The sequence below is a fragment of the Leucoraja erinacea genome, chromosome 13 (assembly GCF_028641065.1).
Source record: "Leucoraja erinacea ecotype New England chromosome 13, Leri_hhj_1, whole genome shotgun sequence".
Lineage (NCBI taxonomy): Eukaryota > Metazoa > Chordata > Chondrichthyes > Rajiformes > Rajidae > Leucoraja > Leucoraja erinaceus.
This window is the reverse complement of record NC_073389.1, coordinates 2,111,375-2,124,333: the sequence shown is the minus strand read 5'-3', so window position 1 is coordinate 2,124,333 and position 12,959 is coordinate 2,111,375. Positions and strand designations below refer to the sequence as shown.

Here is a 12,959-nt window from a genome sequence, read left to right as displayed (position 1 = left end):
CCTGACTAGGGGTGCTGTCTGTACGTAGTTTGTATATTTTCCCCGTGCCCGTGTGGGTTTCTTCCGGATGCTTCGGTTTCCTCCCACATTCCAAAGATGTAGGTTTGTAGTTTCATTGGCTTTGGTAAAAAAAAAATTAAATTGTCCCTAGTGTGCTAACGTATGGTTGGCATGGACTAGGTGGGCCTTATGGCCTATTTCCATGCTCTCTCTAAACTAAATTTTACAGGGGATTCCACCATTAGCCAATTCTTCCCATCTCTATCCCTTTCCGCTTTCCAGAAATTGTTCCCTCTGCAGCTCCCTGGTTAACTCATCGCTTCGCCACGCCAATAATACCCAGCTTCCAAAATAAAATGAATTTTAAAGAAAAATTGCCAGTACACAGGCTGAACAAATTTATGTTGTGGTAAAGTGACAGGAACTTACACGGCCAAGTTAGTTCATAAAATTACAGATCAGGCCATTAAGCCTACTTTGCAATAGCAATTGAAATGGTGCCATCCATTCTGCCCCCATAAATCACTGGCCCTTAACCATATCCTTTGGTAAACAAAAGAAATTCCTCTAAAGCACTGTGTTTCAGCAGGCACTTGGGATATAGCGTTCTAACAATGAGACAAAAGGAACTGCAGATGCTTGAGTCTTGCATAGGACACAATGCTAGAGTAACTCAGCGAGTTAGGCAGCATCTGTGTCATAGGCAGATGCTGTCTGACCAGCTGAGTTACTCCAGCACTGTGTTTTTGAGACTTTAGAGATACAGCACAGAATTAGGACTTTCCGCCTACCGAATCCGTACACTAGCACTATTCTACAGATTAAGGACAACTTACAATTTTTACCGAAGCCAATTAACCTACAAACCTGTACGTCTTTGGAACATGGGAGGAAAACTGAGCACCCGCGGAAAACCCACGGCGCTCACGGGGAGATCGTACAAACTCCATACAGACAGCACCCGTAGTCAGGATCGAACCTGGGTCTTTGGTGCTGTAAGGCAGCAATTCTATCGCTGCACTGCTGTTGTACTGTTCTATGTACTAACACATGATTATGGAGAATAAAATTATGATTATGGAAAACATAATTATACAGTAATGTCTGGATTATGATATCATGATTATGGAAAAGAAAATGCCTGAATCACTCTGCAGGTCACAACATTTGTGGAAAAAGGAACAGCTTCCATCCTAGACTATTTTTTTCTTTACACAAATGCTGCTGAACACAAGCATCTCCAGCAACTCCTATTAATGTTTCTGCGTGACAGCATCTGCGGTTTTATTAATTCTGATTATGAAAAAAAGTCTTCACATTCCCTACTGCGGTGACAGTCGGGCTCAGACCATTGTCCATAACATTGTCCCGTATCATTACGGCAATATAGGACTCTTTCAGTTGCCTTTCATGACATACCACTCTATTTGTGCAATTTCATATTTAATCACATTCCTTTCAAAGACCCACTTAATTGGAGGTTTTTTAGTCTTTTTATGTGGGGGAGGTGGGGGGATGAAAGGGGGAAACCGTTTCTCAGTCACTTCCTGGTCGAGGACGCGACTATTCTCCGAGTCGCGTCTTCGCACCCCCAACACGCCCCCTCGCGGCCTACCATCTGGATTGGCGCGGCCTTTCCTGCCGGAGACCGACCAGAGCTTCAGCAGCAGCGCAGCACTGATTTACCATCGTGGAGCGGGCAATGCCTTACTGGGGATCGCCGTGTTGAAGCTCCAGAGTGTTGGGCCTGCTGCTTTAACATCGTGGAGCTGTGGTTGCAGAGCTTCTAGTCACGGTGGGGGGGGCGCTGACTTTAACATCGCGGAGTCCTGGGATGCCTTTGCCGAGAGGTGCCAGTGTTGAATCTCTGCCCAGCTCGGCCTGTAGACTTCGGGGGCCGTGGTCGTAGGAAGCGGACAATTCTGAAACCCCAAGCCGTTGAGTGTTCTCCGTTCCGATCATCCCGGCGAGAGGGCCTGAACATCGGGCCGCCTTACCGGCGACTGTGGAGGACTCAAAAAGGCCCCGACCACGGGTGACATAGAGGAAGAGGACTGAACGTTATTGCCTTCCCTCACAGTGGGAAACGGTGATTCCGCTGTGTGGGGATGTTTATGTTAAATTCTATCGTGTGTTGTGTCCTTTTTTATTCGTATGGCTGCATGGTAACTCAAATTTCACTGTACCAATTGGTGCTTGTGACAATAAATGTAAACCTGAACTTGTTAAATCTTTAGCCTGTGAACAAAGTGATCCTTTTGATTTTCTCTGGATTTGCCAACTAAATAAAATAAAGAAAGCAGCTTCTACTTGATGAGCACAAATTATTTTAAAATCTATAGCTTGCGGACAAATTGATCCCCCCCAGGCATTGTTTCATTTGCCGGCCAAATGCAAGGAACAAAGTTTCACCTCCTTGCAGATAGTTTGGAGTTAGTAAAGGGAACACGTGGGCAGATAAAAAATCAACTGCATGAGCATTAGCATCCTTCCGTGATATTTTGAAGGGACTGCAGATGCCGGTTTACAAAAAGACACAAACCTGGAGTAACACAACAGGTCAGGCAGGTCTCACCAACTTCTACAGATGCACCGTAGAAAGCATTTTATCAGAATGCATCGCAGCATGGTTTGGGAACAGCTCCAACCAAGACTGCAAGAAAATGCTGCGAACTGTGGACGCAGCCCATACCATCATACAAACCAATCTCCCTTCCATTGACTTCATTTAAACATCACGCAGCCTCGGCAAGGCCAGCAGCAAAGATCCTATAGCAGAGATGCTATAAGATCTTTGGCCAGCAGCATAGTCAAGGACGAGTCGCATCCTGGCCACTCCCTCATCTCCCCTTTCCCATCAGGCAAAAGGTATAGAAGTGTGAAAACAAACTCCACCAGTTTCAGGGACAGTTTCTTCCCAGCTGTTATCAGGCAATAGAATCATCCTACCACAACCAAAGACTACTATCTACCTTTTTGGTGACCCTAGGACTATCCTTGAGTGGACTTTGCTGGTTTTATCTTGCACTAAATGTTATTCACGTTATTCCCTATATCACGTATCTGTACACTATTAATGGCTCGATTGTAATCACGTATTGTCTGTCTGTTTAGTGTGCAACAAAAGTTTTTGTGTGGGGGGAGCGAGTGGTGCCGGGGGTAGTGTGCGGCGCAGGGGGGAGGGGGGGGCGCGCGCGCGGTGCGGTTGGAGTGTTTGGTGCCGAGAGGGGGTATGCAGTGCTGGGGGGAGGGGGGGGGGGTGCGGTGCTGGGGGGTGGGGTGGGGGGGGAATGGTGCGGAGCTGGGGGGGGGGTGTTTGTGAGGTGCTGGGAGGGGTGCGCGGTGCTGGGGGGGGGGGGGGGCGCAGTGCTGGGGGGGGGGGGGCGCGGTGCTGGGGGGTGGGGTGGGGGGGGGTGCGTGGGGGGGGGGGTGGGGGGGGAATGGTGCGGAGCTGGGGGGGGGGTGTGAGGTGCTGGGAGGGGGTGCGCGGTGCTGGGGGGGGGTTGCGGTGCTGGGGGGGGGGGTGTGGGGGGGGTAGCGGTGCTGGGGGGGGGTGCGGTGCTGGGGGGGGGGGCGGTGCGGTGCTGGGGGGGGTGCGGTGCTTGGGGGGGGGGTGCGGTGCTGTGGGGGGGGGGGTGGTGGGGGGGGTTGCGGTGCTGGGGGGGGGGGGGTGCGGTGCTGGGGGGGGGGTTGCGGTGCTGGGTTGCGGTGCTGGGGGGGGCGGTGATGTGGGGTGGGGTGCGGGGGGGGGGGGTTGCGGTGCTGGGGGGGGGGGGTGGGTGCTGGGGGTGCGGTGGGGGGGGGGGGTGCTGGGGGGGGGCGGTGCTGGGGGGGGGGTGCGGTGGGGGGGGGGTTGCGGTGGGGGGGTTGCGGTGCTGGGGGGGGTTGCGGCTGGGGGGGGGGGCGGGGGGGGGGTTGCGTGCGGGGGGGGGGTGGTTGCGGTGCTGGGGGGGGGGGGGGGGTTGCGGTGCTGGGGGGGGGTTGCGGTGCTGGGGGGGGGGGGGTTGCGGTGCTGGGGGGGGGTTGCGGTGCTGGGGGGGTTGCGGTGGGGGGGTTGCGTGTGCTGGGGGGGGTTTGCGTGCTGGGGGGGGGGTAGGGGCTGGGGGGGGTGCGGTGCTGGGGGGGGGGTTAGCGGTGCTGGGGGGGGGGTTGCGGTGCTGGGGGGGGGGGGCGGTGCTGGGGGGGGGGGGGGGGGGTGTTGCGGTGCTGGGGGGGGGTTGCGGTGCTGGGGGGGGTTGCGGTGCTGGGGGGGGGGTAGCGGTGCTGGGGGGGGGGTTGCGGTGCTGGGGGGGGGTTGCTGGTGGGGGGGGGGTTGGTAGCGGTGCTGGGGGGGGTTGCGGTGCTGGGGGGGGGTTGCGGTGTTGGGGGGGTAGTGTGGGGGGGGGGGGGTGCGGTGGGGGGGGGGGGGGGTAGTGTGGGGGGGGGGGGGTTGGTGTTGGGGGGGGGGGGGGTAGTGTGGGGGGGGGTTTGCGGTGCTGGGGGGGGGGGGTAGCGGGGGGGGGGGGGGGGGGGTAGGGTAGGTGCTGGGGGGGTTGGGGGGGTTGCGGTGCTGGGGGGGGGTTGCGGTGCTGGGGGGGGGTAGTGTTGGGGGGTGGGGGTTAGTGTTGGGGGTGGGGGGGTTGGTGTTGGGGGGGGGTAGGTTGGTGTGGGGGTGTGGGGGGGGTTGGGGGGGGGTGTTGGGGGGGGGGTTGGTTGTTGGGGGGGGGGGTTGGTGTGTTGGGGGGGGTGTGGGGGTGGGGGTTGGTGTTGGGGGGGGGGGTTGGGGTGTTGGGGGTGGGGGGTTTGTGGGTTGGGGGGGGGGGTGGGGGGTGGGGGGGGGGGGGGGGGTTGGGGGGGGGGGGGGGGGGTGGGTGGGGGGGGGGGTGGGGGGGGGGTGGGGGGGGGGGTGGGGGGGGGGGGGGGGGGGTATGTGGGGGGGGGGGGGGGGGGGGGGGGGTGTTGGGGGGGGGGGGGGGGGGGGGGGGGGGGGGGGTGTGGTGGGTGTTGGGGGGGGGTTGTTGGGGGGGGGGGGGGGTGTTGGGGGGGGGGTAGGTGGGGGGGGGGGGGGGTAGTGTGGGGGGTGGGGTTGGGGGGGGTTGGGGGGGGGGGGGGTAGTGGGTGGGGGGTGGGGGGGGGGGGGGGTGGTGTTGGGGTTGGGGAGAGGGGGGGGGTTGGGGGGGGTGTTGGGGGGGGGTAGTGTTGGGGGGGGGGGGTAGTGTTGGGGGGGGGGTAGTGTTGGGGGGTGGGGGGGGGTGTAGTGTTGGGGGTGGGGGGTTGGTGTTGGGGGGGGGTGGGGGGTAGTGTTGGGGGGTGGGGGGTTGGTGTTGGGGGGGGGTGTGTGGGGGGGGGGGGGGGTAGTGTTGGGGGGGGGGGTAGTGTTGGGGGGGGGGGGGTTGGGGGGGGGTGGGGGGTGGGTTGGGGGGGTGGGGGGGGGGGGGGGGTAGTGTTGGGGGTGGGGGTTGGGGGTTGGTGTTGGGGGGGGGGTTGGTGTTGGGGGGGGGGGGGTTGGTGTTGGGGGGGGTTGGGGGTGGGGGGTTGGTGTTGGGGGGGGGGGGTTGTGTGTGGGGGTGGGGGGGGGGGGTGTTGGGGGGGGGGGGTTGGTGTTGGGGGTGGGGGGTTGGTGTTGGGGGGGGGGTGGTGTGGGGGGGGGGTTGGTGTTGGGTTGGGGGGGGGGGTGGTGTTGGGGGTGGGGGGTTGGTGTGGGGGGGGGGTAGTGTTGGGGGTGGGGGGTTGGTGTTGGGGGGGGGGGGTAGTGTTGGGGGTGGGGGGGTGGTGTTGGGGGGGTTGGTGTTGGGGGGGAATGCTGGGGGGGCGGGGGTTGTGTGCGGCCCGGGGCGGGAAGAGTCAGCAGGGAGACACTCACACATTAACCCCGCGGCTCCGGCGCCGCGTCGCCACCATGGACTCAGCACGGGGAGAGTGCGCGGTGCGGGGGCCGACATGGGGCCGCTGGAAGGCGGGGGGATGTGGAGCCGTCAGTGGCCGCCCGCCACCTCATGCCGCCGCCGCCGCCGTGTGGTCCGTGTGGGGCCGCTGATCTACCCCCTCTATGTCCGTCTATGTCCCCGGCTCCGAGTCTCCGACGTGGCGATCCCCGCGCCGTCGCCGTCTCCGCCGCCGCAACGCAACCTGCGAGCGGAAGTCCCGCCCCCACCCACCGGTAACCCGCACCAGCGGGAGCCATGGCGGGGACCGGGCCCACTCTCACTCTCACTCTCCCGCTCACACCCACCCACCACCCACCACCCGGGCGCCATTGCAGCGGCGGCGGTTGTGCGACGGTTGGGCGCGCGGTGTTTGAGCCGCGGGGTCTCGTGTCGGGGGGGGGGGGGGGGGGGGAGAGCGCAGCGACGGCGCCCCGTTGGTCAGCCCGATGTCCGTCACCCGCCACTTCCGGCCGCCACGTCTGTGCGGGCGCCGCCGGACCGGAAGCGTTGCCCGGGGGCGGGACCGACCATCATTGGATGTTGCTGCGTTGAGTGACACGCTGATGGGCCAATGACTGCAAAGGCTGTTGGAGCAGGCCATTGGCAGGAAGTGCAGATGCTGGTTTACCCTGGAGAAAGTCACAATGTGCTGGAGTAACTCAGCATCTGTGGAGACAAGCAATGGGTCACCCTTCCACCCGCGGCGTCACCCAAAACCTTGTCTCCACAGATGCTGCTTGTCCCGCTGAGTTACTCCAGCAATTTGTCTCTATCTTCAGTGTGCAAATGTTGACAGCTCACCATTGCCAATAAACTCTTGTGGACATTGGGCATGATTAACATAAAAACATAGAAAATAGGTGCAGGAGTAGGCCATTCGGCCCTTCAAGCCTGCACCGCCATTCAATATGATCATGGTTGATCATCCAACTCAGCATCCTGTACCTGTCCACACCCCCTTGATCCCTTTAGCCACAAGGGCCACATATAACTCCCTCTTAAATATAGCCAATGAACTGGCCTCAACTACCTTCTGTGGCAGAGAATTCCACAGATTCACCACTCTCTGTGTAAAAAATGATTTTCTCATCTCGGTCCTAAAAGACTTCCCTCTTATCCTTAAACTGTGATCCCTAGTTCTGGACTTCCCCAACATCGGGAACAATCTTCCCGTTTCACGTTCCTGTGATGAAGCTGCAAGTGAGAATGTCATTGTCCCGTGTCAGGAAATGCAACAATAAAACACTCTTGAGTCTTGGCTGATTGACTGGGTTATAGGTGATTGATAGGTTTGTGAGTGATTGTCAGATGGATGAACATTTGACAGGTGTATGGGTGGGGGTGCTGTTTCCCCTCCAAGATCCTCATCACTTAGCTCCTTGATTTCCATTCCTTCGCCATACAGGAGCCTCAAGTTCCCCAGCGGAGAAGGCAAGTGCCTCTTCTCTGTTGATAACATGGTGCGCACTAGGGCAGACCAGGGACTGTGGGTAATGCACCCCATAATGACGGGGTCATTCGGTTGCCTACGAGGCAGTAGTGTGGAGACTCATTTCTGAAGAAGGGCCCCAACCCAGCACCTTTTTCTCAAGTGATGCTGAGTTACTGCAGCACTTGGCGTCAAACCTTTTGAGATGTCTAGTTGGCAATGCAGGCGGGTAGTGGTATCAAAAGGGTTCATTATAATGGTTTCATTTTTTTTACCCCCTTTTAGCTAATTTATGCCTTTATTTATCTGACCTGTTTAGTCTCGAAGGTTTGGAATAGAAATCACAACTGTAAAACAATTGGTGCACTTAACCTTGCCTGGCATTGAGTTACACAGCTTATCTAGTTTGTGCTTCAAAGCCAAAGGAATTTGAGAAAATGCCCCTGCCTGTGATTTATTTTGGTATCATTATCACACAAAATAATAAGCTATTGGAAGAGAAGGCTGAGGCAACAATTTGTAAAATTTTAAAGTAGTCTTCTTGCGTTAGCCTCTGGAATAATCTTCATATTATACATTTAGATACTCTGTTCTTTGCAGAACTGGACGGCTAGAGAGTTTCATGGAGATTTTTTAAGAAGCCAGTGTTGCACTAAATAAGGAAAAACCCAGAGGATGAGGAGAAAACACATTCCAGAATGTAACATTGGAATACATTCCTTCTTGAACTGCAGCTCCTTTCTGTTCGAAATGTAATGCAATAAAGTTGCAGATGCTGGAAATCACAGAACATAAATAAATCCTTGTGCAAGTTATTGAATCACAGGCTGATTTTGCAATTTTTTCATACAATATGGTTCTATGCCCATACTTTTCTGGAACCCTATAAATCTTCCAGTCATTTTTCATTCTCCAGTGATTGATCATCATTTAATAAGAACTCATCAATTCATAAAATTGGTCAATCAATCAACCTTTATTGTCATCTTGCGAGCAACAGTTGTACAGTGCAAAATGAAAAGACGTTTCCCAGGGAATACTGGAGCATCGCACATGAAATTTAAAACATTTCACACATAATAACACTAAAAACAATCCAGTCCCTGATGGAACAGTATAAATAAATAGTTAAAAGCAGGTAAAACACAACGTTAAAATACAGTAAACCATCATAAAAATGTCCGTGGCAGCTGATTTGAGTGGCCAGTGCCAGTTATTAAAATGTCAGTGCAAAGCCGCAGAATCAGGTGACTGTGAGTACAGAGTGACTGTTTAGCAGCCTTACAGCCTGTGGCAGGAAGTTGTTTAGCAGTTTTGTAGTCCGGGCTTTGATGCTGCGATATCTCTTGCCTGATGGCAGGAGATCCAGGTGTATGTGGAGGGGGTGCAGTTTGTCCTTAGCAATTCTCTGAGCTTTTTTCAGACAGCAGCTCTGGAACAGTTCTTGTACCGAGGGTAGGGAGACGCCAATGATCCTCTCTGCTCCCCTCACTACCCTCTGCAGGGCCTTCCTGTCCGAGCAGTTGCAGGTGCAGTACCACGTATTTATGCAGTACGTGAGTACAGACTCCACCGTGCCCCTGTAGAAAGTCCTGAGGGTGTTGATGGGGAGTGAGGCCTGTTTGAGTTTCCTCAGGAAGTGCAGTCGCTGATGGTTTGACGGTCCCAGTCGTGTTCCTGGACCAGGTGAGACTGTCTGTAATTTGCACACCGAGGAACTTTATGCTCTCCACTCTCTCCACTGTGGTGCCACTGATGTTGAGGGGTGTGTGTTTTGGCTGCGCCCTCCTGAAGTCGACATTTGTTTTGTCGACTTTTAATTCTAGATTATTTTTGCCGCACCAGTCCACTAGTTGTTTTACTTCCTCCCTGTACATTGAGTCGTCATCTCCGCTAATGAGTCCCACCACTGTTGTGTCATCCGCAAATTTTATGATCTTATTGTCCCTGAATCTGGCAGCTGTAGGGGTTTTGCGTTTCCCTTTATTTCACTTCGGGCCCAACTGCCCGAGTTATTCTCTCCCTTGTCGGAGGGTCAAACGGCCACCACTCCACTCGAGCGGTTTCCAAGAGAATACAACAAAAGGGATTCCCTAGGTTCTAGACCTCGGAATTATAGTGGGATATGATAAAAGGTTGAATTGACCAGAGTGTGCTGATGAGGGAAAACAGAAACCAAGATGGACTCAAAGCAAGTCTAAAATTTACAGGCTTTATTAAACAATGTGAAATCGAATCTCACCAACACTACATAATACGTGGCTAAACTTATGCTTTAAACTAAGACTATGGACGGAAAACTATCGGGCACATCGTAAAACTTACTTTACACAATTTTACTTGCAAGTACCCCTTTTCCACAATTTTACCCCCTTTATCTTCTCAACCTCTATCCTATTTCGGGAATTTCACCAGGTCACTGGGGTACTTACAGTTGGTCGACACAGGCCGACGAGCTGTCCAGCAGAGCAGAAAGAGAGAGAGTTCTGGCTTGACTTCTGTTTTATACCTGAGCTTCCTTTGAAACCCCCAGGTGGCCCTCTGGATAAAAGGGTTCTTTTGATGATACAGGTGCACAACCTTTTATCCGAAAGCCTTGGGACCAGACACTTTTCGTAATTCGGAATTTTTCGGCTTTCGGATTGGAAGATTTTTAGCGTAGATTTTAACGGCTGGCTCAGTGGTAGAGTGCTCGGCTCATATCCGCAAGTTTGCGAGTTTTCGCCTAGATCCCGGCAGTTACTCGATTGCAAGTTTGAGTTTTCAATGTAGTTTTTTCTTGCAGAATAGGAGAGAATAGGGAGGGTTAGGCTGGGATCATTCTCTGCGCGATGATCTTAGTGCGGGAGACAAGTGTAGGAGAGGTGTACTGACTGTGTGGGCAGAACTTTGGAAGTGATTGCCCACCATTCTCAAAAGCTGCTGTGTCTCCCTGTCCCTCCAACTCCAGAGGAATCCGCTCCCCGATGGGCCGCTATGGCGACAAGTGGCAGTTCGCCCACAGCCCGAGCTGCGCAACCCCAAGAACAAGACGTACCTTGCACACCATCAGCTTCTGCCCCTATGGGGAGTGTGTTCCTCTGGAATTGGAGCGGGGCTGGGCTGGAGTTGCTGATCTGGGATCTCCATGCTTGCAGTGGGCCTGGGGGTCGGTGTCCCAATGAGGGGCCGCAGCTCGGGCTGTGGACGAACTGCCACTTGTCGCTGCAGCGGCGCATCGGGGAGCGGCTTCTGGTGGTCCTGACGTCTCTCAGCTCCTGTCCAGGGGGATGGCCGGAGACGTCAGGACCAACAAGAACCCGCTCCCCGATGGGCCGCTACAGCGACAAGTGGCAGTTCGCCCACAGCCCGAGCTGCGCCCCTTCATCCACAACCCGGGTTCCTCTGGAGTTGGAACGGGGCTGGGCTAGAGTTGCTGCTGGCTGTGAGTCTCTGGGATCTCCGTGCTTGCAGTTGGTGTCCCGTTGGTCCTGACGTCTCCGGCCGCCCCCCTGGACTGGAGCTGAGACTGGGAACTGTACCGCCCTTGCCCCCTCCCTCTGCAACTGCAAACAACCCCATTCTCCTGCTCACCTGCAAGGGCGGTACAGTTCCCAGCCTCAGCTCCTGTACAGGGGGGTGGCCGGAGACGTCACAGCCCGAGCTGCGTCCCCTCATCCGCAACCCCAAGACCAAGACGTACCTTGCACACCATCAGCTTCTGTCCCTACGGGGAGCGTGTTCCTCTGGAGTTGGAACGGGGCTGGGCTGCTGCTGGCTTTGGTCTCTGGGATCTCCGTGCTTGCAGTGGGCCTGGGGGACGGTGTCCCGTTGGTCCTGACGTCTCCGGTGAATGGCAGTCACCTTCTGGCATTGCCGACGTGATATTGTGCAGTGCAAAGCCCCCACGCCGGTGCAATGGGCGGGGAGCTGGAGAGGGGAGGGAAGGGGTCACACACATGGCCGGGAAGCAGAGGGGTGTAGGTGGGGTGAAACTGAAGGGAGCGACAATCTGCTGCTGCACTGTGTATCGTGAGTCTACCGTGGGAACTTTTTAACTCAGCGGGCAGGCAGTAGCAGGTTGTCAATTATTAACCCTCCCGTGCAATATACCCTCACCTTCCCTTTTATGAATGGGGATTTAGTTCCCCTTTCTTTGAGGACCAACCGGAGGTTCCGCTGTCACCTCTGCGGGCCGCCCTCGGTGAACGTCTTCAAGGACCTTTCTTCAAGGACCGAAAAAATGTCCGCTATTCGGAGCTTTTCGTTATTTGGAACTTCGGATAAAAGGTTGTGCACCTGTACCCAGTTTCGATCTGGCATGAACAATAGGCTTCCGATGATAAGGGGTTTGCTGATGTCATGATCCCTCAGTCTGATCATTAACCCATCGCCTGGACGGGCTCCTATTGTCTCGATGGATGGGTCATCCAAGATGGTGATTGAGCTTGGGCTGGCCTGTTTACCACCGTCTGCTGAGGCTTGGTTCCTTCCTTTGTGTATCCAAGATAATCTCGTTATCTCCGTCTCAGCCTTTCCTCCCCACACCATTCGCCCAGTTGTTTGATGCCCACAGGCCAGACAGGTTTGTGGATTGGGGGTTTTCCGTTGCAGCCAGCAAATTTGTCTTTTTAAAATGTCCATGTCCTTATCCAAGTTCTTCCATGATTTTGGAGCATTTGCCCCCAATAACTTACATGCCCCTACGATACGTCCAGGCTTGCACGGACCATATCGATTGACAAAGTTAGTGGGCAATCCTCCAGCCTCAAGAGCTGTAAACACTCCTGGTGAGAAGGTGAAATTATGTACCCCGAAAGCCCCCTTAATTGCTAAACTAGACCCTCGAAGCACATTAACTTACACTATACACCTTTTACTTTACATCAATCACACAAACCATACAGTACCCTCACGACCATTCCCTGAAAACGCAGGAATTACAACATATGTACAAAAACTTGCACTAGAGTACAGACATTTTACAGTGATGGGGTGTCGTTACGGTGACGTCGGGCGGCTCGATTTACCAGCTGTTGTAATTTGGCCATCCTCCTCCGCCTTTTAAATTTACAATTAATGCATAGCAAATACAGCACAATGATCATCTGGCAGATGATCAGAACATGGGGCACATTGCGGACCCATGCTGGAACTATGATCCAGGACTCCAGGTCCCACCAACTTGGAGACTTGATCTCTTCGATCTCCCTGGCGATATCCAGAGTCTTTTGTTCCAGGGAGAAGAAGTGTTTGTGCGACAACTCGACCGCCAACAGCAACTCTTTTAATTTTTCATTCACTGGGGGAATATCATACCCAAAATGGGCAACATAGTTAAATAAGTCAGTTACATTTTCTCGTACCGAGAGGTGAACCGAAGAAGGTTCGGGGATGGGTAATATTCGCTGCTGTGCCGCATGGACTTCTGCCCTGGGTTTAAAGCAGAAGCTGCTGTGCAGTATCGGGCACCACAGCTGTGATCCGTGCTGATACTGCTGGGCACTTGTGGTGACACAGTACGTCCCCACTGCCTATATACACCACGTGTGGAGGGACATGGTCTGCTGCCATCGCCTCCATGGTGCAGTTTATAGGCTGTGCCCCAACAGCCCTGAACCCACACTGAGGCCTAGCCTCAGCGC

At 55.2% G+C, this 12,959-nt stretch overlaps 1 protein-coding gene across 1 annotated transcript in view; it reads right to left on the bottom strand.

Moving 5' to 3' along the window:
• The window catches only part of tmem39a (transmembrane protein 39A), a 56,375-nt gene extending 50,258 nt beyond the window's left edge, over nucleotides 1-6,117 (bottom strand). Inside the window, exon 1 of the mRNA XM_055644265.1 lies at nucleotides 5,843-6,117. Coding sequence (XP_055500240.1) covers nucleotides 5,843-5,880 — 38 coding nt within the window. The 5' untranslated portion in view covers nucleotides 5,881-6,117. The remainder of the gene's footprint in view (nucleotides 1-5,842) is intronic.
• Between the last annotated feature and the right edge of the window lie 6,842 nt (nucleotides 6,118-12,959).